The sequence below is a fragment of the Filicampus tigris genome, chromosome 15 (assembly GCF_054856515.1).
Source record: "Filicampus tigris isolate MCC_2025a chromosome 15, RoL_Ftig_1.0, whole genome shotgun sequence".
Taxonomy (NCBI): domain Eukaryota; kingdom Metazoa; phylum Chordata; class Actinopteri; order Syngnathiformes; family Syngnathidae; genus Filicampus; species Filicampus tigris.
The window spans coordinates 16,584,346-16,609,450 of NC_141231.1; the positions used below are offsets into that span (position 1 = coordinate 16,584,346).

Below are 25,105 nucleotides of genomic sequence, written 5' to 3' on the forward strand. Positions count from 1 at the left end.
AACCGTAGCACTTGAGGCAAGATTGTGATAGTTCTGACAGCCGCGTAAATAGTGACGCGCCTTTGAATTAAGCAGGGAAGATAAATGTGACACATTTATTGTTTTTCATCATGATCCAAAACAATCCTGTGTGTCCAATCAACAGATAGCAGCAGGTCAAGCATGAGCTACTGTGAAAAGAAATGTTGAAAAGTGGGACAGCACTGTTCAGATATTTGTTGTCATCATGATGCTAAAAAAACTAAAAATAAATAAATTAAAGAAATTGATGACATACTGGCCATTGTCGTAGGTAAAGTACAGGAATGGGCAACTGGCAGCCCAGCCGGGAAAATCCAAAATATGAAACAAATACTGAAAAAAAAAAAGTCCACGAATATGAGAATCTGCAGGTGCGAATAGTTATGGGTTGACTACAATTTTAAGTTATAATATTGGCAATCACCACTAGATGGTAAACATGTCTTAGTTGCACTTACACTCGATCGTATACCGCCCTATGTTACAACGTGAGAATATATTTTTCTGAATTTGATATGCAGGAAAAACATAGTACATCAATAATATTAACATTTTAAGTGAGTTTATTTTTGTGGAAAAAAATTTCTTGTTTAGCTATTTTGTGCCGTCCTTGAAAGGTCATTTTTATACAAGAGGGCACTTTGCAATCGAAAACAAAGTACAGTATGTGGTTGTTAGGATTTTGGATCTTTTATACATGAATTGAAAAAGGTATTATCAAAAATGAAATCTATTAAGAGTATATATTTGACATGTATTTGTCCATATTTTAAATAGCATTTACTGTTCCGTGGGAAATTGAACTATAGCTTCATGAAAATGGTCTTGGAAAACTGTGTTCATGGAGTCTGACTTGAGTTGTTTTTTGTTTTTTTTTATCTTCTTTTCCTGCACCAGTGGGAAGAAATCGGCGAAGTAGATGAAGACTATGCCCCCATCCACACCTATCAAGTGTGCCGAGTCATGGAGCAGAACCAGAACAACTGGCTTCACACCAACTGGATACTGACCGAGGGAGCCCAGCGGGTTTACATTGAGCTCAAGTTCACCCTGAGAGACTGCAACAGCCTCCCCGGTGGCGTTGGAACTTGCAAGGAGACCTTTAACATGTACTACTATGAAACGGATGGGGGGGAATTGGAGGATGGCGGGATGGGGGACGGCGAGGCCATAACGGAGGAGGAAGACAGGGCCTTGAAGGAGAGCCAGTACATTAAAATCGACACCATCGCGGCTGACGAGAGCTTCACCGAGCTCGACCTCGGGGATCGGGTTATGAAGCTCAACACCGAAGTCCGCGATTTAGGCCCTTTGAGTCGGAAGGGCTTCTTCTTGGCCTTTCAGGATTTGGGAGCCTGCATCGCTCTGGTTTCGGTGCGAGTTTTCTACAAGCGTTGCCCGTTTCTTGTGAAGAGCCTGGCCGAGTTCTCGGATACCATCCCGGGATCGGAGGCCTCTCAGCTGGTGGAGGTGGTGGGTCGCTGCATCAACAATTCCCTGCCGTTGTACGAGCCTCCCAGGATGCATTGCAGCACTGAGGGAGAATGGCTGGTTCCTATCGGGAAGTGCGTGTGCCAGCCGGGATTTGAAGAAATCCTGGGATCCTGTCAAGGTGAGCGCAAAACCGTCGCTTAACTTGTGATCGTATTGCCTGCTGTTGTTCTTCTGGTGTCTTTATTTATCTGAGAGGAGAGTGTATTTTTTTTTTTTTTTTTTTTTGACTGAGTGCATGTGTTTTTCCTTGGCTTAGTGGAGGGATTTTCCCCCCTGAGCCTTGAAGCACTTTGCTGCTCTCATGCAGTCGTCTTTCTGCTAAGCCGAGAGCCCAAACATTCCCACCTCCGACGTCAACTGACATTCCCATGTGCACTCTGTCCTCCCTTGTTTTGTCACAGCATATGCGTCATTATTCTGTAAATCTTCAGCAAATGTCCTGATTATTTAAGCAAATGAAAAATAAAAACAATCTGAAACGCATGATGAAAAGCTGTAAATCGCCTGCGAAAATCAACGCATATTTATTTTAAACAACACATCGCATTTCAACCTTACCTTATGGTTGAAAAACTATCTCCGGGAGAGCAATTTAATTGTTTTCAACACATGTGAACTTACAAAGTGGAAATGAATCAAGTACATCGAATTAACTTCTCCTAATGTAACTCACTAATGGAGCTGCAAATGTACCAGTTCAATTTTGTGCCCGCCACATCTTTCACTCGCTCTTGTTTTTTTTCCCCTTAAACTTTATTGAACCAAACAACAAACAATATAACACTCGCTCTGTTTCTACTAGCTTCCGGGAATATCAGAAACGCCTATAGTGACGTCACAGACATGCGCAGTAAAGACGGTTTGTTCCGAAATGTCGGAATAAGTATTTTCACGCGCGCCGATCGGATTAACGATAACCTACCGTTCGGATTAAAATCTTGATCGGCATGGGCTTGTCCGTGTAAACGTAGCCATTGTCTCCCTAGCAAAATCGATTTTATTCGTTAACACCTTTTGGCAGTACAACAATTCTAAACCGTTTGCAGTATTCCTCGCACATCTTCCTGCTGAATCGTGCACTTCGGTAGTTAGTCATTTGGGGTTCAGCCTTGCCCAAGGACGCGCAATATGAGCTGTGGAGCTCAGCTGGGTCTAGTGACCTTCTGATTACAAGACAACCCTGTGCCCCGCCGGACCACTTTGTAGTTTCATTGTCCCCAAGCTATGTGAGGTTAGCGGCGCACGAGGCGGCTGGATCAAGGACCATTTAGCCCGTCTAGTTTTCCATCGCGCCATGACCCCAGAAAGCCGCAATAATAAATATAACGTACCTTACTTTCCCAGCTTCCCTTCAAATCGTGATTAACTGCTACAACCTAATATGTAGCGTAACCGTCTTACGAACCGCATCTAAGGAAATAGGTGTTGTCACAGGACTTGAGGAGACTTCTAAAGTCAACTTTTCATAAAGCTGGTGGGACTATCGGTGTTTTTTTTATCACCGACAGCAAGCGTAGACCACGTTTTGTCTGAGCCTCAAGGAGAATTTGTCCTTCTGGCATGAAAACCACAAAATGAATTTGACTGTCAAAGTAAAATACAATGTGAGCATGTCTTTAAAAATCTAGTCCTGTGTCTTTGCTGCCTTTTTTGGGGGGGGGGGGGGGGGGGACATTTGAAGGTTACTGAGCATTAGGTGCTGTTCATTTGAAGGCGTATTAGTGTTTTCCGCTCCATGAAGACAAAGTTGTGTTAAATGCTAATTATTACCGCTTGTTCAACATTCATTTCTGGATAAAAGACGTCTCACTGCTCACCAGTAAACATGGCTCACGTCGCCAACGGAGCAAAACAAATAAATGCGACTCCTTCTCGCAATTAATGAAGCTACAGTAGTTTTTACACTTCTGCATGCAAATGAGGCTGTCACTCTGCCAGCCTTTGAAAAGTTCGAATGAGAACGAAAACATTTTCCCTATTTCGGCTTGATATCTGCTTAGCGTTTTCGTCAACAATCTTGTGAGGACTTGTGAGGAGCGTTTTATTTGAGAAGCTGGAAAAAAAATGTCGCGGGCAGGCAGCTGAAGTTCGACAAAATATATTGGAACGATCGAAATGACTTTGTGTTTAAGAGCCGATTGTACATGTCTGTATTCGCTTCATTTCCTCCTTTTTTTTTTTGTTTGCTCTTTAAAAAGAGGAGCGCGGCTCTGAAAAGAATACAATTGCACATTATCGCCACGTTCAGCCTATTCAGCACCTGTTTTAAGCACGCGTGCCTCGCTGAGTGGGAATTGTTGCAGGTCAGAGTGCGCCGCAATCGGAGAAAATGTTGCACGCTGCCTAGCCGAGCGTGATTTAACGCGGTCTTTGCAAATGTGGGACAGAACTGTCCGTGGGCAGCTCGTTCGCACCTCCTTTGTCTCCCTCGCGTTTTATTACCACCCCTCATTCGCGCGCCGCTATTTCACCGTCTCGTTTTTTTTTTTTTTATCTTTATTTGATTTTCCTCCAATCTCCCTCATGCTTTGCATGTCTTTTCTTTTCCATTTGCCTTTCCCTCAGTTTATCTCCATGTCACTGTCAATCATTTATTGTCTGCCAATTCCTCACTTCCTCCCTCTGCCTTTTCTTTAATGCAACCAGCTACATTCGCACTCCTACAGCATAAGGCAGGACCCTGCTCCCTCTTTGTATCGCTACATTATGTCTGCGTTTGTGGGAAACAATCACTTGAATTACAATATGCCGGCTCGGTTTAAGTGGTTTTCACAGGGAGCAGAGTGAAGCTCGCAACAGAGGCCGTTGTCACTAGACGGCACACACACATTTGCGTGGAAATGCGTAATTGCAAAGATATGAATTTGCTGCATTTGTCCTCCCCGGAATTGAGATTATTTCAGTTTACGTAGGATGCTTAGCAGGATCGAACGGCCGCTTTAATATGGACAAATAGTGCCAAAGTGGTGTTTTTCACTTGTCACCATATATATTAAGACTGGGAAAATATATCCTATCGCCATGTAGCGGGATACTTTTTATGCCGATACCAAGTTTCGATACCTTATGTTTTGCACATTCTATAACATACTTTTGGAACATTTGAGGTCCTTCAAGTTGAGCTTTGTGAATGACCTTTTATTAGTTGCACTCCTGTGTATCAGGAACAGTTAGTGGAACAGTTTATGCACTTTTTTTTAATCATGACCCTTGAATAAATGTCAAATGGCACTTCAGTTAAAACTGGAAACGCATGCCTCAGTTCTTTTTTAAATATATGTTTTTATGATATTTAAGTATCACAATACGTATCGGATTGCAACCCAACTATCGGGATTCGTATCGGATTGGGACAAAAGTGTATCATACCAGCCTCAATATATATATGTTCCCATCTTACAATAACACTGGGGAACAATTTGAAAAAAATCTGACGGGTTGGATTTTTATGCTGATTCTGAAATTGCAATTAAATCTTATTGGTTGAATACAAAACAATTGCGTCCCCATAAGAAAATTATTTAAATTGAAATAAGTGGATCAAATTTCCAAGTCCCAGAAATAATCCAGTCCAGTTTTTGCCAGTGTTAAATATGAGCTGTCTCTTTTATGAAACATTTGATATTCTTGACAGCCATACAATTCTCAACGCTCTCATCTCAATTATCAACTTTTTCTATTCTCTTTAATGCCAAATGTAGAGGGCCTAATAAATGTTGCAGCCGTGCCTTTTGTCATTTGTTCGACAAAAGCTTGTCACACAACAGTCGAAATTAAAGCGACGACTGTAGAATAATGTCTGTGATTTGATTCAACACTTTCAAAACAAGTCTTCCGCCAGGCACCGAAATGAAAGCTGGAGTCGTCTTCTTTACGTTACTGCTCAGGAAAAGAGGACCAGGAAGTACATACATTTACATAACAAGCATGTTTTGATGCTTCCTTGTTGTTACGCCTCAGTTGTGAGAGGTGACAGTGAACTGCGTGTGCTTTTGCGAAATGTATATCGTTGGCACAACTTTATCTGGGATAATTGGTAAGAGCAGCACGGCGAGCCAACCGAGCGAGGCAAGAGCGGGTGGTGGTGGGGCCGTTCCGCTGCAAACAAGTTGGGGGGGCTATAGATGGACAGACGGATAAAAAAGGGTGAGAGAAGTGATGGGATGGTAAAACAAGTGGATGGAAGAGAAATGGAAGATCTCTCACCGCAGGGTGTGAGGCCAAACGGACAAAGAGATGGATGAGTGTCGTTTCTGGGGCGACGGCCACTGAGGACGGATAAACCGCGGATAGGAGTGGGCAGATGGATGAAGAGAGAGATGAAGTATGGAGGCGTGGGTAGAACTTGGAGATTGAGTTCGCTCTCCCGAACTCAAGCAATGAATTTTGGATGTAATATGAGAGTAAAAACACGATTCAATTGAATTTGCGGAGCTTGTGGAGAAAGGGTAGAAACTTCGGCAGGACTTCAATCGCATGTATTTGACAGAAACCTATCGTACTTATTGCAGAGAATGTCATTTTCATCTGGCTGCTTTTACACTGCATGGTATCACTCGCTATTGAGACGTTTCAATTGGGAGAATCAAGTTTTTACTGGGTGCCATTTTTGTACCTAGTCAGCCTGGGTTCCAAGAATACAGAGCTGGCCACCAGTCCGAGGTGTACACTGCCACTCACCAAAAAGCCAACTGGATTAGGCTTCGGTTTAGCTGTTACCCAACTAAGCAATGACTACGTTTACACGCAACCTTTTAAAAAACAGAATATTGGCAGTATTCCATTTTTGTAAGGCCACGTAAACGCCCGCCGAACCCTGAATACGCTCTTACTCGGGTTTTTAAAAATACAGAATACACAGATTTGAAATCGGGATACTCAAAAGCGCGAGTTACTCTGTCCACTCACACATACAAACAAGTTATTCCGAATGTTTCAGAAACCGGAATTTTGACCTTAACCTGATTATTGACTGTAAACAAAGTGTAAACAAAGTCAACGACTGATTATTAATCACTTTGTGGGAGGTGTACCACAAATGTTATCGTTACCATAAATGTTAAAATGGTGGCTAATTGGCTTAGAGAACCATTTGACTCAAAGGTTTGAGAGATAAAAACAATGAATAAAGCATATATGGTACTGCATATACTGAGGGTTGAATTGCATCATCAGTCTAAGAAAAGCCCATATAGGTTAAGGGCAATGTTGCCAAGATTGCTCTGAAAGGAGAATTGTGGTTAAGAAATAAGGAACGCTCCATTGGATTCATGAAACCCATTTGAAGGATTCATTTGAATGTGGAAATAAAAGTATGGAAGCTGGATGTCGTGTTGCAAATTAAGGTGGAATCCAGTGATTGACAGCTTTGTGCTGTTCCGATTCGGGCCAGGCTGACAAAGATAAAATGCTTGAAGTTGTAAGATGGCCAGTGAAGTTGAGCGCAAGGATGACGGGGGGGAGGGGTGGAGTAAGCAGGAAAGATGAAACGGGATGACAGTGGATAAAGAATACAAATGAAAGCGAGGACGACGCTTGGTATCGTCAATGTAAAGAAATTCCTGGAATGCGAACGTGCCGCAGAGAATGTTCCTTCTATTTATGTCGTCAAAGTGTGTCCTGGGTACGACCGGATGTCCCGTTGCGATCCTTTGCTCAAGAGGCGGGTTTCCCTTGATGTGCTTCTGTGTTTGCATGCCTGTCAAATGCCACTGCAGCATATGTCAAACTTCATCTTGTCAAACAGGAGTGCTGCCATCACAATCCGCGGCCCTGGCATCATAACTCGAGGAATCCGTCTTCGGTCTCCCTCTCGGGAACCCTGCGATTGCCAACAAGGAATGTCGCGGAGCTTGTGGTTGTCGTCCTGGTGACGAGGGTATTACAGTCATTTGCCGAATGCAGATGAACCATATAAGAATGGTGGGGATTCTAAAATACAAAATGTACATTATAAGTAAGTTGAAATGATAATTGACTTTCGACGTAATTATTGTTTTAATATCGAAGCTGTAATAGACTGAGAGTGAGGAACCTCGGCTAAAGCCGATAAACCCTAACATTGATGCCAATCGGACTTTTCAGGGGCGATTTGCAGCCCGCCCTCCGTTTTTTTAGCATCCCGTACGATATACTAAAAATAACATTTGACATGCTCCGCGGTGCTGTTTAAAAAATGGTTTGTGCTACAAGTGTGGATGTTGAAAAAGAAAATTATAGCTGAAATGGTAACAGAACATCTGTGGAGAATAAAGATAATACAGTTTCAGAAACAAACATGGTTTCCTCCACTTTCTGCTAAGTGTCAAGATCCAATTTGTGAACATACCGCGTTCATGATCCTCAAGTATGGTCAGCTTGCTACAGTACAGAGCTTTTGGCTTTCTCTGAATGTGGAGATGGCAATCCGCTGCTGCTCAGTAGAGATGCAAATCAGTCTCCAAAACTAAAATCAAATCCTATACTATTGGCCTTATTTTAAACTATTTATCTTTATCACCTTTAACATAAAGCCATGATGTAGAAGTATCCATTTTTCTGTATGTGGCCCTCGGAGAAAAGAGTTTTGAAAAACAATCAAACAACAAGCAAAAAAGATAATCGTGTGAAAACCCGAGCTCAGCTTTTCACATAATCGTCTTTTTCCACCTATTGCGCACGTCTGTAATACCAAACCGTTCATTTCTCCTCCCGTTGATGAATATTTTGTGTCGTCTATGAAAACGCCTGGATCCCACACAATTTTGCTTGAAGCTTCAGTTCCCCTTTCCTAATGTCCCCTTTTGAGTAAAACACTTAGAAGTGAGCTTGAACAAAAATGGACGAGCCATCATGCGGCACTAACAGAGGCGCCCGGTGAATGATAGCATAGAAATCCGCAAGGGGCGGATGGAAGCCTTTTCCATCATCTCCTCAAATATGAATTGAGTCAATTTGCTGCAGAAAGAGATGCCATTCATCATTTTAGATTCCTGCTCTATTGGAAACTGACTGGCTGCTTTCATTGCATGCTCCCGTTTTGTGTTCTCCCTTCTGAGTGTCTCCCTCACTCTCCTCCTCTATTTTCTGTCCTTCCCCTCCTTATCACCCCATCGTCTCAACATGGTGGCGCTGTCATGACAACTAACGTGCTTCCCGAGTGCTTGTTGGGTAAACCAACTTCCCCACTAGGGCGTCCTTTAGTTTACCCGCCTCGCTGCTAGCATCCACACACACGGACATGTTTTACTGCACATGTGAGCCCAGTCACCGACCTACAAACCTTATTTTAATATGAGCTGGTTTTGAAACAGTTACATTCTCTTTCCAACAATGCTCACAAGGTGAGATCCACACATGCGTACATGCACTCCTTTAATTAGTGAAGTATTGATAAAATACCCGATTCAGCAGCGCTAGCTTCCCTCCATGAACGCACGTTCATCCGGTTGACCGGCAAGTGGTGACTCGTACGAGTCTTTTTGTGTTTCCTCCTTTCTTCCGATGCCTTTAGGTCAGCCTCCCAAATGAAACCGTTTGCAAAACCGTTCTCAGATTGGTTGTGTGGCTCTTGACAGAACAAATGGCAATGTTGACGTAGATGAAATACAAATACAGATAACATGAACGTTATATTTACTTGCATGTTTAATTTCACACTTGAAAAAAATATTTGTGTTTTGTTTCATGACGTGCACCCTAAGAGTATGATTTACTAAATTGTTTTTAAAGGGGAGTCAATCCCAAAATGTATAGAATATGTTCTATGTAGCCCCACTAGGCTAAACGCGGCATTCTGATTAATACTGTTTGTGGAATATGAGTTAAGCAGCAAAATCCACCCCTTTTTAGCCAAGTCAGGGGGCGGCCATTTTGTCACTTCTTGTAGACTGAAAATGACAGCGCAGTTGCTCAGGTAACGACCAATCACGGCTCACCTGTTTTCTGAAGCTGAGCCAGATTGTTCGTTCAAAGAAACCCTTAGTAGTTGTGATATCATTTTCAGTCGACAGAAGTGGCAAAATGGCCGCCCCCTGAGATGGACAAAAACAGGTGCATTTTACCGCTTAACTCATGTTGGACAAACACAATATTAATCAGAATGCCTTGTTTTCACTGGTGGGCCTGCATAGAACATAATGTTGCCAAGACAATCTTTGGGTTGACTTCCTCCTTAAAGGACTAAGGTATGAACTAAGAATAACCTCTTCAATTTATTGCGATTCGAAATAAAGTAGCAGATCCAATATGTTTTTTTTTTTTTTTTCTCTCTCAATTTTCTCAACGTTGCAAAAGGGGATTGTTTGCTTAATTTCTCTGTGACTCATGCATGAATTTTAATGACAACAGTTAGCCAGCAGGTGTGTATCTGCGAAAGATTTCAATTTGGTACCGATCCAAATTGTGATTGTTCCGCCTTGGACAACGTCGGTGCTCCACTGAGTGCCATTCTCGTTTGCTAATGCATTCACATGGCACTCAAACATCGGACTATTCATCAGATTGTTCTACACACTCAACTAACATTCCTGCCCGATGATGATCATCATCATCATTTATTGATCTGTTGACATCTGCCTGTTGTAAAGGGTCACCTCACGTGCGCCTTTTCACATGCGCTCGTTGTTTTGCTTTACAATACTCTCCTAATCACACATTTGCTTTGGGGGGGGGCGGGGGGTAAAAAATACGTCCATAACAGCTTCCTCGTTATCTCATTGTGTCCTGAGTCGGCTGCGTAATATATCAGTGTGCATGTAGTTAATGAGTTCCAGCTGTACGCGCAGCTGCACATGCCGAGTGCACACAGACACACGCATGCTTTGTATGCAGATTGTTTATTGTGAACAGTCCAACATGTGAGGTGCCGAGGTGACAATGTTTGCGTGTTTTTTTTCCGCTGTGATATGATTTCTCTAGAGTATTGTGATGCCATTGAGGTCCCGACCCTAGTTCACCTCATTTCTGCTTTGCTGGTGCTTTGTGAGCCATTGTGTTTTTTTTTTTTTTTTCCCCCCCTCAAGCTAAATGCTACTATGCATTCTATAAATATTTAATCGGATGCTTGTTTATATTTGGTAGATTTATTTTGTCTTGGTATTTGGTCAGCCAGGAGCTAGACTTATTTATGGTCGTGTCCAATCTGCACGGCTTCATTGGTCCACTAAATTGGTTTGGGTTCAGGAGCTGTCGTGACCTTTTTGCTTGGCCTTTTTAGTTTTGTGCTTGTGGACTGATTGTTAGATGACAGAGGGGACCATTGTCCAGCATGACAGGAAAGCCCCATTGACTCTATTGTGTATTACTACATTATCATCTGGCATTGTTTGTGTTCACACACTGTTATTCGCAAATACGGACGCATGCTGCCACATAGACACGCCATGCACACAAACAGTGAATGAACAATAATAAACAAAGCTACGGGATCCCGATACGTGCCATATACACACACAAACATCCAAATTTGTTCATGTATTCTATGTTTGTGGTTGGCTAGTATCTCGCTGTGGGACAAATACAGGAAAAGGATATTTACTTTGTGTCCCAATGTGGTTTATTGGTCCACAATCCTGTCTGGTAACACACCAGCGTTGTATTAGGGTACAGCCCAACCAATTTTGTGTCCAAGTTTACTTTGGCGTCAATGTGTCCACGGCATTGAAATGCAATGAGTTCAAATACAAAAATTCGCCGAGGTAAAAAAAAATAAATAAATAATAATAATCTACTGTCGCTCATGTCCTAATAATCTCATCAAAATATGAGAAACACCTCCTAGTCCCACCTAATAGACATTTGACGTATTTAAAGTGACGTCTTCAAGTGAAGAGGATGCTCATTAAGAGCCATCATAGGACACTAGCGCATCCTTAATTGCCTGGGATGCCGGTTTGTGTGATGCATATTAATTGCGTATTAGGCACACACATATACACACAAATGGCGCATTAGCGTGTATTGCATATTAATTACCTATTAGCCTTTGTTCTGTGCATTAAAAGCTTGTGTGGCATCAAAAAGGCAGCTCGGCCAAGGGCAACGCACACCCTCGCACGCATGTATGCCAACACGCACGCACGCGCGGGCTGGATTTCAGTCAGCCAGCCTTGACCATAAAAAGTCTTGGTATGAAAATCTGCGCGTGAGGCTTTGTCCCTTTCTGACAGTGGGCAGTTAGATTCCAGTGATCCGAATACTGATTGGGTCAAGTATATAAAATCATGAAATCGTGATGGACGATGTCACAGCCGTCCAAAATCATGCACGGCATCGGCATGTGTCCCGCCACATTTGACGAATCCTGCTTGTAGTTCATTTCCACTCATGATGAGTGGTCACGTCTTATGTAGCGCATGTGTGATGAATTTAACAGAAATGGAAATGAGCAACACGTAATTAATACCTCGACATCAATAATGTTGGTTCCTGTGAGAGTTGCCCGGCTGACTTTCATTAAGGCAGCGTGCAGTTTTTTTTTGTTTTTTTTTTTTTTTCCTCATACCTCCACTGACTTTTTCTCATCCTCTGTCATCATTTGTAACATTTCTGGATATGCATTTTTAATAGACTACTTCTGTAATTCGTTGAATTGACTGTAGTTGTTTTGGTTTTTCTTATCTAATGACATGTCCGCTTATAGTTTTACTTTGTTTAATTTACTGAGTTTGATTGAACGTACTATAGGTATTTTAATCAAACACAAAGCTTCAGTCATTGCTGTGTGTTACTTTTGTTTGTTTGAATTTAGAGTAAGTTCTTCACATAAAGCTAGTGGTAACGTTTAATGTTCACAGGAGAATTTAGTATGATGTTTGTATCAATTAGTCGAAGATGTTACCCAGTTAGCCGACTTGAGGCATGTGTATGGACAAATTTCAGATCTTGTAGTTCAATTTTTAGCCAACAGCGCACTATCATCGTTGGATTGGTTTTGGAGCCGAAGATCAATGTCCTTGTTGGATTTGTTCTTGAAATGAACAGTTACTCCATTCTTTGTAATCTGTCTTTGGGGGAGTTGTAGGTTGAAGTCAAGGGGAGCTACCGGAGATGATGGTGGTGATAAATCTGCCGTGTGTGTGCGTACGGCGGGGGAAGGGAGGGGTTCGGTGTGTATAAAGAACAGATCAGGTGTCCAATTGTCTCTCCCACATCCTGGGTTATGCACACAGACTGGAATAGAATTTTATTGTGGTATTTATAAAGTCTCAAGAAGCAGTTTAGCAGCTCAATGGCTTGGACCGAAACTCCCGGTCCTCAGTGGAGCGTAGACGGCGACCACTGCCAAGGTTGTTGACCGTTAACAAAAGAGTTTTGTTCCCCTACCGCTTCCTCCTTCATGGAGGATGCCGTAAACTGACCAGAATTGATTGATGCTGTACATTATATGCGGAATGGGATCTTAATGCGGGCAAACTGGCCGCTATCACTTAAATGTAATAATGAAAAAAATGTATCTCAAATAACACATCTGAAAATTATGTTGACCGCTATATTGTTTTTCTTTTAGTTTGTTAGTTAGCAGGCTACTCTTTAGCTCACTTTGCATTCGGGGACTGAGTAGAAATCCCACTATGGCTCCTTTAACCAGAGCAAAAAAATGTAATAGGTTCTCTCAAAGTTTTGTGAAAAGGGCCCTAGTCTGTGTGAACTACTTTCCGTCCGTACGCTGGTTTGTAATTAAGGGACGGGAGAATCGCTTGTTTTTTGTAGAGTAATGGTGCCAAGGGGAATTGGCAAAGCTGAGATAGCCCATGTTGTTCATTAGACCAACAAACAAACGAGATGAAGCTGAGTCAACAGCGCCGCCGCTGGTTAAAGAAAAACATTGTCCTCCGTTTGGCATTCGTCGCTGAAAGACACACAATCAATTCCACACAAGCCGCCGAATTTAACACAATCAAGTCAGGAAAAACAATGCTCATCCGTTTTTTCTTTACGGCTCATCCCCATTAGGGGCACGGGTTAACTGCAGCCCATCCCAGCTGACTTTGGCCAAGAGGTGAGGTACACGCTGGACTGCTAACTAATCACCGGCCACTTAAGAAGACAAACAACCATTCGCATCTATGGAGAATTTAAGTCTTCAATTAACCTACCAAACAACCTAACCAATTTTTCAAACCCCAAACGTCAGAATGGGAAGGCGGGCATGCCAGCCACTAGATCACGTGCTGACCTATAAACAAACATAAAAGCAATGTCATTTATTTGTGGAACCATGTCTATCGCATGACATAAAGCCTATAGGCAGACTGTTGTGTATGTGTTTTAGGCAGAAATGATGTCATTTCATGTCCGACGTCAGAGATGCCACAAAATGACGCAAAGTTTTAATTAAGGAGCCTGTAAAATGATTTTGCAGATTCATTTCTAGATACATTATACATGTTTGAAGAACACATTTCGGAGATGAGCATTATTCCGAGAACCGAGCCCCCTCATTCTTATCAGCAATTATCCAATGCTATTGTGAATTTCTTAGTTACAATTACATTTCAATCATGATAGTATTACTACCCTGGCACAATTTCCAGAACGTCAAGTTGTCATTCCTTGAATTCCCAAGTGTTAGTAGTTGGCCTTTTTAAGGATGCCGTAATATGTTGAAACGTAGACAGTGATGGGTATATACCTCGCACAGAGGCCCGCGTTTGTTTGCTAATTATTGTGAGAAATCATTAACGTGATCGGGTGTATTCACAAAATATCATTGTCATTTTAGAAAATTATTTCATAGGTGTGTGTCAAGTACCAAACAAGGAGCTCTCATTTTCAAAACGGTTGTTCACCCCTGAACTAGCAGGAAGTCTGTGCTCAAATGTCTGTCATCGAGTGTGAGTCACAGGCTGAATGATGTGTGCAGCCATGTTGAATTAACAATTAACTTTCCCTGAAGTGGCTCTGTTATGTGGCTTTATTATCATGGACACAATAGCAATCCGGGAGATGACGCCGCGGATTAGCCCGCCGCCCAACCGCCAGGGTCAAGGGAACCCGGTTAGCCAACAAGCTAGCTGTTGGCTAGCGCCTATCAGCGTGCCGTAGAAAGTCCCGCTATGATATATTCCAGTCACCGGAGGCTTGAAGCGGATATATTTTGGCAGGACAAACACCTAGGGATGAGTTGGCATAAGAAAAATGTGTGGCATTTGATTGATAGTTGAGAATTAAGGATGTGGTTTGCGCGCATTTAGCAAACACCCTCACAGCATTTGAGAGTGGAGGAATTGGCTTCATTTTTTACAATTTTGAATCCTCATCTTATATCCTTGACAATTTTCTTTTAAATCATTCCAATTTGACACCACTGCCGTGTGTCAAATTTACGGGGCATATTTATTTTCACATTACAGGGACTTCGAGCTCACATTCATCGGCGGCGTCCTGTATGCTAAATGCGTGTGTGTTTGTGTGTATGTGCGCGAGGGTTTGCCCGTCGGACGGCAAGGTCAGAGAGAGAATTTTTCAGGCCTAACGTTCCATGACAACTGGCCAAGGTTCCGTCAAGGTGACTCACTGCTGCCCGGGACACACACAAATCTTACACATCTCCTTTGTCCCCCTCTTTTCAATCCTCCCCTCATTTCCCTCCTTCCTCTATTCACCCCTTCGCTTTTATCTGCGCTTAATGTAGTTATTAATCACAGTTGTGGTCTGGATGGTCCACAAAAGCGCTCCAATAAGAAACAAAGGCGCGATCAAGCACGTAGCTTAAGAGGACGAGGCTCCCCTGTGGACGCCCCATTATCACACGTCTCTATTTGTATCCGTCTGCGAGCACCAGCAACACAAGGGAGAAGATGTTGCGGCGATAAGTCAGTGACTGGATAGCTGCGGGGACAGAAGTTGCTGATGCATTCTCGCGTGTTAACATTCCGTGTGTGTCGACCCTCCCTTTCACCCGTTTGCGTCGGGGAGATGACATCTGCTTCTTGCATTCTGTTGCGCGGTGTCTCGCCCATATGAGATGCTGCTGGGCACGGCAGATGTAAGAGCAAAATCTTAATCGGACGGCGGTGACAAATCGGCAAACTGGAGGCTGACAGGCTGAGCGGCAGCAGCGGCCGTCCGAATCGTCCGTCGGTGCCTGTACATAACAAATTCGAGTTGTTTGACAGCCGCACTCTGACAGCTCGCAGCCCCCCCCCCCCCCCCCCCGCGCGCAATCAATATGTTGTGCAAAACCGCAGAAGTCAATTGACTTGCTTAAAAGTATGCTTGAATGTCAACATCTGAAGGGCCTTCTGTGTCCAGCGCTTAACAGAAAGAAGGAAAAGTCCCCAAATTGTACTTGAGATGAAACATGAGGAGATCACAGCAATCCCTTGAGGGATACTGACGGAACAACAAATGTTTTTATTTCTGACATCAAAACTCCCTGGGAAAGTGTGTTTGCCACTGTGACCTCCTTTTCTGTCAAAGCAACTGACTGCATTGTCCTGCTCTCTCCTCTTCTCCCGCTTCATTTAACCTCTCTCCCCTCTATGACTCCCTTTTTCTATCTTTCAATCCGCTGCTATCATCTCATCTTTTTACCCCCCCCCCCCCCCCCCCCCCCGCCCGCGGCATCCGCTCCCTTCCTGTCTTTCAGCTTGCAAAGTGGGGTTTTACCGCTCGCTGCTGGAGTCCCTGCTCTGCAGTAAATGTCCGCCCCACAGTGTGGCCCGGCACACTGGAGCAACTCTATGCAGCTGTGAAGAAGGATATTACAAGATTGACTCTGATCCTCCCAATATGGCCTGCACACGTGAGATCAAACTTCTGTATTTGCACACATTTGGCACACATTCACATCAGATTTGAAGAGCGCTTTGCCTTGAGTGAAAAACAGAAACCTTTATACAGTACTGTAATTTTTTTTTTTTTTTTAACTGACAAACATAACTTGGGGAATTATGGGCAAAAAGCGGACCATAACACTTTGCGCCAAATTTATTAGGGAGATTTTGTTATCGTCTGAAAAAGAAAGTGAAAAAAATGGTGTTTGGAAAAGCCGACAAGAACAACTGAACTTTATTTTGGGTGAATCAAAGACGTTTGGTCGCAGGTGTGTGCCGACTCTCATTTAACGTAAGTTTGAACGTGATTGGTTAATTCTGAACACAGCCACTTTCCAGATACAAAAGGGTGTGCACACTTGTGCAACCACGTTTCAGTTGGTTATTTTTAATTAGAAACCTAAAATAAATGTCTGCTGGTTCTCGGCTTCCTGCAGTGGCATTAGTGGTAAAGGCAGTTTGAGTGACAAAGAAGGACCATTTTTAAAAGAACCCCAAAAATGTATACATTTAAAAAAAAGAAGGTATTCTGAAGACACTGAGAAAGATTATTAGGCGATAGGAGACTTCTATAGCAACAAATGTAATTAGCACCATGTTGCAAATAATTCACCTTAATTTTAGGACATGTAACGGGAAAGACATTTTGGCATTGAAAGTGGGAAAATTCTCACTTTAGAATGTTTTGTTCCCCTTATAAAGCATTATTACCTTTTGTAGGACAACAACTGTCAATAATTAAAATATTCATTCATAAAATTAATTGATTTTCAAAAGGAAATTCAGTGGGCGATTACTTGATCAAATTGTGTGAAAATTATTCATATACAGTATTCATCATTTTGTACTGCCGATTTCTATACAGCTGAAATGTCCTTAGACGGCGTGGATGTACCTAATGAAGTGGCCCGCGAGTTTTTCCCAGTCAGGTGACTTTCTGTCGCACTCTCAGGGCCACCGTCCGCTCCGCGCAACGCCATCTCCAACGTCAACGAGACCAGCGTCTTCCTGGAGTGGTCCGTTCCCATGGAGTCCGGTGGCAGGAAGGACATCCGTTACAACATCCTTTGCCGACAAGTCTTGCCAGACGGAAGGGGCTTGGAAGAGTGCGGTCCCAACGTTCGCTTTCTGCCACGTCAGGTGGGCCTTTCCAACACCTCGGTGATGGTGGCCGACCTGCAGTCACACACAAACTACAGTTTCCTGCTGGAGGCCATCAATGGCGTGTCCGAGCTGGCCAAAGACCACGCGAAGCAGTATGTGTCACTCAATGTGACCACCAATCAGGCTGGTATGTGCCGATTTCTATTCCTTCCATAGTTCCCCAAATCCTATTGAATCTCTTTGTATCCACTGGGACTGTTCTCGTATGAATATGTAACAAACGCCAGATGATCATGTTATCGCAGTATAACCGTTGAAGGGCTCCGTGCAACACCCAAAAAATATATTTTGTATTTTTACAAACCCCCAAAATTCTGCAGAAAACGTTGATAAAAAATCATTATGTTTATGTAACAAACGCCAGATGATCATGTTATCGCAGTATAACCGCTGAAGGGCTCCGTGCAACACCCAAAAAATATATTTTGTATTTTTACAAACCCTCAAAATTCTGCAGAAAACGTTGATAAAAAATCATTATGTTTAAAAAAAAATATATATATATATACATTTTTACAAACCCCCAAAATTCTGCAGAAAACGTTGATAAAAAATCATTGTTTAAAAAAAAAAAAATATATATATACATTTTTACAAACCCCCAAAATTCTGCAGAAAACGCTGATAAAAAATCATTATGTTTAAAAAATATATATATATATATATATATTTTTTTTACAAACCCCCAAAATTCTGCAGAAAACGTTGATAAAAAATCATTATATGTTTAAAAAAAAAAAAAGTAAATATATTTTTACAAACCCCCAAAATTCAGCAGAAAACACTGATAAAAAAAATCATTATATGTTCCCTACGGGGGACGAGAGGAAATAAAATTCCAAAAGTATCAAAAAGTCAATTATCTGGTCTGGCACCTGGGTGGTCCAAGCATATTTCACAGGGGGGGGGGGACAATGCCCCTGTGACCCCCCCTTCTCGCTGCCCCAGTGAGTACAACTAAACAAGTCTGTTACTGTATTTACTTTTATTCATGCCTGAGTCTCAGTGGAACGTTTTTCATTCAAACTCCCTCATTTGACACTAAATGCAGCTTCATGTTTTTGCCGTTTGCATATAGATGGTCGTGTGTTAGCGTAGCATGATCATTTAGACCAATTACGCTGACGACATGCATGTTTACATGACGGCAGTTGTGCTATATTTTGCAGTTAACTTTTGACAACATCGTGTTGTTTGCAACAACAATGCCATAGTAGACCACAAAAGATAATAAATTGAGACAAACGGACCTCATAATGAAGAGCTCTCTTGGACTCTCTTCAAATGGAGATGAAAATTCTGACGGCATCTGCTTGGGAGGCCAATTTTCCGCGTTAACAAGTAAATTGTGCTTGCGTGGTTTTGTCGTATTTGTTTGCGATGAAACGGCAAGATCAGAGGATGATGGAATTTAGCGTTTAGCGGATGAATTGAGATCATTCCGAGACTATTGACAGATGGTTTACATGCTATCGTGGAATGGGAGGAATTTGTGATGGCGGCGCACGGGTGTGGACGACCGAGATGGTCGCTCGCTGAGGGAAAGAAGAGACAGATGGTCGTCTGACAGTCGAGAGAACCGACGGACCTCTAACCCCGCCGTCACTGTGACTGTCAGCAGTCTGAGGGGATTACACCAGACTGCAGGGCTCACTTTGAGTTCATCGGAGTTGTAGCGGGATTAGAGTGAGCCAATTGGAGATTAGGGATTACATTCGATTACATATGACAGGCAAAATCTCTGCTCCTTGGCCATGGGTGCAATTACATTGGTTAAATTACACTTGTTCACTTGTTCAAGTCAATGTTTGCAACCGGTGAGTCAAATCTGGCCCGTAAAGGACAGATTGGCCTTCGGATTTCATTTTCTTCTGCTAATGGCCGTCAAGTATCATTTGTTAATCCATTTGGGTTAAAGCAACCCTTTTTACCGAGACGTGTACAATATGGCGCGGGATTTGGGCGTGAGAACTGATTCATGGATTATTACGAATTTGCTTAATTGTGTCGGTTTGACAGGTGATGAATTGCTTCTTGAGGGGGAAAAAAAAAAAACGTTTTGCACCTCTTTGGTTGCACCAGAAATTGCGGTTCGGTCTCAACCAGTTGCGATTAAAAAGAACAGTACATGATGTCAGCTGTGTGATGTTGACTTACATTCAAGGAGAGCTCAACCATGGCGCAACTCTTCCAGGCAGAAGTTCAGAACATTTAAAGGACAAGTCATCCACCCCCTTTAAATCATTAAAAGTAAATCACATCATTGTTAGTTGTATCCATAGGCCATCTTGGAAATGTCTTCAAGTTGTCATCTGGATCGGGATAGTGGCCAAGTGGTTAATTGGGATTTTTTTTTTTTTTTTTTTTTTCCCAAACAGATGGACAGGAAGTAAGATTGTGTTATTTAGTGACAGCAGGTTGCATACAGTCAATGAGCGAAGGTATTAGCATGCCCCCAAAGGCAGTTCAATACAGTGCAAGGAGTGTTAATTCCCTGACAGAGTTGTGCTCAATGGCTTGATTAAGTCTGACGGCTTTGTTATTTACCAGAGCCGCAAAGCAGCTGCCAACTTTGCCAGATGTTGCCTCCCAACAGCCATCATTCCACACGGGCGTTCTCCGCCCTAACAAAAGCTTCCTCGGTCCTCTTTGCCGCTGCACTCGAACCAATCCTGAGCCCGTTTTCTTCATAGCCGAGAATCTCCTGTATGCAATTGCTCAGTGATGACTGTGATCGGCCCTGCGAGCGTCTGCGTCGCACGTGTGTGCGTTTTTGAAGCAGCGGGCAGAAGGGCAACGGGAGACAAGCCCTGACGGGGAGAGGAAGCGTGGATCTGCAGTGTGAAGTGTGGGAAGCGTCATACTTGATAAGGGGTCGGATAAAGAGGTGGTTTCACGGTGTCCCCGTAAAGCCCCGCTGAATAATGAAGTGGTCGGTGCGAGCGCGGATGAGGCCGCTGGTGGTGAGGGGCAGGCGGGACTCAGGAGAGGCCGCGTTACAGAGCGCGCGGGAGCAGCATATGTCGATCAGACGAACTGGCGGATTGGAAATGATGGAGGAAAGTTCTAGGCAGAGGAAAGACAAAACAAAGACGGAGGCGGGAGGAGAGACTTGAACATAAGCAGCTTGTTGACACTTAATCTTGCCCATCCTTTGCTCAAACCCACAACCGTCAAATTCCCAGGCGAAGTCCTTCAGGCCGTATCTCACTAAGCCGTCAAGGCTTGCAAGGGTAGCGGATGTTGGAATCGCTAACTTTTCTGACGAAAAGTAGGTGTCAATGCGACAATTAGCGAATGTTTTCAGGGGGGGGAGTCAACCGAAAAATGTTCGGTACGATAATGTGTTCGGTGCGCCTTCCACTAGTCTAGACACGGCATTGTGATTGATATTGCGTTTGTGGGATATGAGTTAGGCAGCAAAATCCACCCGTTATTGCTATCACAGCCATTTTGTCACTTGCAAAAATGACATCACAGTTGCTCAGGGCTCAGGAAAACAACCAATCATGGCTCAGCTTCAGAAAACGGGTGAGGCGTGATTGGTTGTTTTTGAGCCCGGAGCAACTGTGATTTTATTTTCGGTCAACAATGACTGACAAGGTTGCTACCACGGTTAGCCAAACAATGGATTCGCAAGGAGATTTTGAACGTGTTCAAAATTGACCCGTGACAAGAAAAATGGTTTGCAATAAGAAAAACGATATGCCAATATGTTTGCGATGTTTTACGAGGCCTGATCGTATAAACCGAAATTCGCCACCCTCGCAGGTGAGGTACGGCCTTTAATGATCGAGCTACTCCAATTGCTGATTTACCGTAGATGGATTCAGATTTTATCTGAAACTTAACACAAACCTCTAAGTAGTTTTCAACATTTCTGAATTTTGGGGTTCTGAAAAAAAAACCAAAACGGTTATCTTATAAGGAGAACATTAAACACGATCCTTTATGCAGAACCGACATGGCACTGCGGACTTCACGGAGCAAGTGAATACCAATTGCCGTTCTTTTCATTTGACATCTTGATCTAATTCTGTTATGAAAATCAACGTTTGTGGAGTGCGTCGCTTTGTGCGTTCCATTCTGGCCTTGCTCATTCTGAACACTTATCTCATTTTTTTTTTTTGGATTGCTTTTATGAATATACCTCGGTGAGTAGAAGTGTCCTGGTATCTTGTTAGTCTGGGAGTGTTGCATGGCAGATGCTATAAAGCAAAAGATTGGTATGAAATAGAGCAGGTTAAGTTGCAAGAAAACAAGATGAAATCTACTCTTGTGAAAGGTTATCTCTTTTTCTCACACTTTTGTTCCACCGATAATGTTGCTGATATTTCTCTCAGTGTACTTATAAACCATAGTTAGATGTTTGAGGGTCTGTATTGATTTTTTTTATTTATTATTTTTTTTAAAGCTGCAGAGCAAAAGTGATTCTGTCTATTTTCAGTGATGATAATGCTGTAAGGCGGCGGTACTTCAACTTGTCAAGTAGGCAGCTGCCACCGTGTCTTCAAGCTTTTAGTCAAAGGTGGATTGCAACTTTAGGCGAAGTTAAATTACCACAGCTTGTTGCAAAACTCCTTGTCCATGCTCATGAGTGATTTTGTGATTTAACAAAATCGCAACGCGCATGAGAAACGGAACGCCCTGCTATTACTTCTGGTGTTAAGAAAAGTGTTTTTGGGGGGAGTCTATTGACACATTTTCAAATATCGCATGTCCTGTCACAACTGTCACACTCGTCTCTCACGTCCATATCAGATCATTCATCGATTTTTGTCCTCGCTTGTTTTGGTTCTTGCAGTGTAAAAGTCCCCAAGAGTAGGTAGGGGGATACCTATGATTTTTTTTTTTTTTTTTCCCCCGCATTCTTAACTGTCCAGTGAGTCAGTCAGTCTGTCAATGCATTTTTATAGTTGAGAATAAAATAATTGAAATTGGTCTCTTTTAGGACGTAAACTATTCATTGAAATGATATTTGATATTTACTGCTTTCATATGGAACCCCATTCCTAAGGTCTAAATATATAATGTACCCATTTTTGGAGAATTTAAATGTACTTTTGGTGCATTATTACCAGTTAATCTGCCGGAGAAAATGAAGCCACTCTGTCATGCTGACAGCCAAGCCTTCGCGGTGTTTAAAAGCAGAGTGTGCGCATGTGTGTCGGTTTTTGGTTTCAGGCTTTTAAGATGTTGCCGATAGGACTTTTGTGAAGCCATCTCCTCAGGATACAGTTACCGTGTTTGTAGCGATGATTTATTCCCGGTAGAGTTCTGCTGAGAATATTGAAACCTAAACGTTGTTTGGTGTCTCACACACACAGTGTAGACGTTGCCAGAGGGAGCATTTTGCCTGGTTAAAAGCCTCTTGTGTCGTCGATTCGCCAACTGTCCCTGTGAGAGATGGGCCAACAGCTCAGGTTACAACAGGATGGCTCAATGATGGATGCGGACTCATGCGAGCCAGCTCACTTGAATTACCTCAAAAGCGGTGTTCAAATGGAAATGAGTGCAAATCCACATGCAACTTGAGGCTGTTTAAAGCATGCATAGGTGTGTAAGCATGCTTTTAAATGTTGTTCCCCCACGATGACAAAATTGGCGCAATCGAAAAAAAAAAAAAAGCGATTATTAATATCCGTTTATATCCAAGGCGCTGTTTGTTTACGCAAGGAAATACTTGAATTTATACAGTTACACTTTTTTTTTTTTTTTTAATTTTTAATTAATTTCATAAATTGTGTTAGGTCAAAAAGGAACTTTCTTACATTTATTTGCCTTTATATTTTTTTACGTTTCAACATTTTCTAGTTTTGCAGCAAAAAATAAATGATCGTTTGAATAATCGTGATTTCAATCATGACCCAAATAATCATTATGAGTATTTTTTTTTCATTATCGAGCGGCCCTTGACATTGTTCGTGACAGCGGTTCAACGTCCAGTTTTGTGCAGCTTTACATATGCATGTAAAGTTTCCCCTAACCTCAAATTCTCAACTGTTCGCCTTTCGATGTTCTCACATCACCCTACATGAACCAGGAAGTAGCCCGCTAATAGCGCTCATAATATTGTGCAGTGTTGCGGCTCCCTCAGCACTGCGACAGATTGACGGAGTCGCAGTTCAACTCGCCTTCTCCTCTGCCAGCATTGATTGAATTGCCGAAGATTTAACTGGATAGTTTAATTAGGCACTCAAGCATCTCAATGCCAAAATTGTAGCTGAGCCGACTTGGCCTAGAAATCCTCTCATTGGCTGTAACAGCTCAGCGAGATGAAAACAATCGAGCATCCCTAAAGTAGCTTTAATACGAAAAGTGGGGGGGGGGGGGGGGCATGATGGATGAATCGAGTCAAATGGACACATATTCATCGTAATGGAGCACAATTGGTTGGAATGATCTTCACGGTCTTGAAATGATCTCAGCATAGCAATGTTGAGGCTTTGCGATACTTTCTATGCCTACGATTAACTAAGGATGAAGTGCCGTGAAAAATCCCTGTCGGATGTCAGCTCTGTTGTTGCGGGCTTTTAATCGTACGTCTACGTTTGCAGCACCTTCCCCCGTGAGTGTGGTGAGAAAAGGTCACGTTGGCAAGAGCAGCATCGCGCTTTCCTGGCCAGAACCGGACCGACCCAATGGCATCATCCTGGAATATGAAATCAAGTATTTTGAGAAGGTATTGCTAGAAAATTTCATTTTGCACGCATGCTCGCCATTCGACATGCACTCACTGCATGGCCACTTCATTAGGTACACCTGCGCAATTGTACATATCGGCGCCGTCCTGTGAAAAACAAATTTGGAAACATTTTTCATGTTCACGTTAATGCGACGTCTGAAACGCGGAAACACCATTCACGTAAAAATACGAAAATGGGGAAAAAAAATGGACAGCGACGATATGATGATGTCCAGTCTTTTTTTTTTTTTTTTCTTTGCTATTTCATTATTTGCTGATATTTGCACTGCCATTTGTCCAGAACATTATCCGGTTTGCGAAAGCAAGCCCCCCCCCCCCCCCCCCCCCCCCCGTCACCGTTGACTTTATTTGCTTCGCCCCAGCAGCTTTCTTTACAGTGTGTGCACTACCATCATTTTGCTGATGTTTTCACACTTAAATGGCACCTTGTGATAATAACGTTCACGTTCCCAAAGCTGTTTTTAAGGTGGACATTGTTAAAGAGAGCAATTTGATGCTTGGGCTCAGTTCAGTGATCCTCTGCCCTTCCTCGTCTCTCCCTTTCATCCTTGTAAGCATTCTTTTCTGGGAAGGTCACAATAAAGGTATAGCGGAGAAAGAGAGAGGGGGGCAAAGCAGGGTTTGTGGTCAGTGGTTAGCTAATGGTTTCTGTCTAATGGAGTGGGAATTTAGCCTTGTTTAAACCTGATGAGGTTACACTTGGGAAACTGATCCTTACAAGCGGGCGTAACACACACTCGAACAAATCCTATGGAGTGCAATCAAAAAAAAAAAAAAAGGCCCAAAAATGCAAGTCGCACAAGATGGATGTCTGAAAATCTTTCTCTTCCAACAGGAGCAGGACTCCAGCTACACGATAATAAAATCCAGGGAAACGGAGATGGTGGTGGAAAGCCTAAAACCCTCTTCAGTCTACATCTTCCAGGTCGGACACAGGCTCAGAAAATCCATGAAGCCATCG

The 25,105-nt window shown here is 42.7% G+C and overlaps 1 protein-coding gene across 4 annotated transcripts in view; it reads left to right on the top strand.

The window, feature by feature from the left end:
- Window positions 1–25,105, top strand: part of epha5 (EPH receptor A5) — a 116,056-nt gene that overhangs the window by 69,950 nt on the left and 21,001 nt on the right. For all 4 annotated transcript variants that reach the window (XM_086054509.1, XM_086054508.1, XM_086054510.1 and 1 more), the window contains 5 exons: window positions 919–1,633; window positions 16,088–16,243; window positions 17,227–17,565; window positions 23,996–24,120; window positions 24,980–25,069. In XM_086054509.1, coding sequence (XP_085910635.1) covers window positions 919–1,633; window positions 16,088–16,243; window positions 17,227–17,565; window positions 23,996–24,120; window positions 24,980–25,069 — 1,425 coding nt within the window. The remainder of the gene's footprint in view (window positions 1–918; window positions 1,634–16,087; window positions 16,244–17,226; window positions 17,566–23,995; window positions 24,121–24,979; window positions 25,070–25,105) is intronic.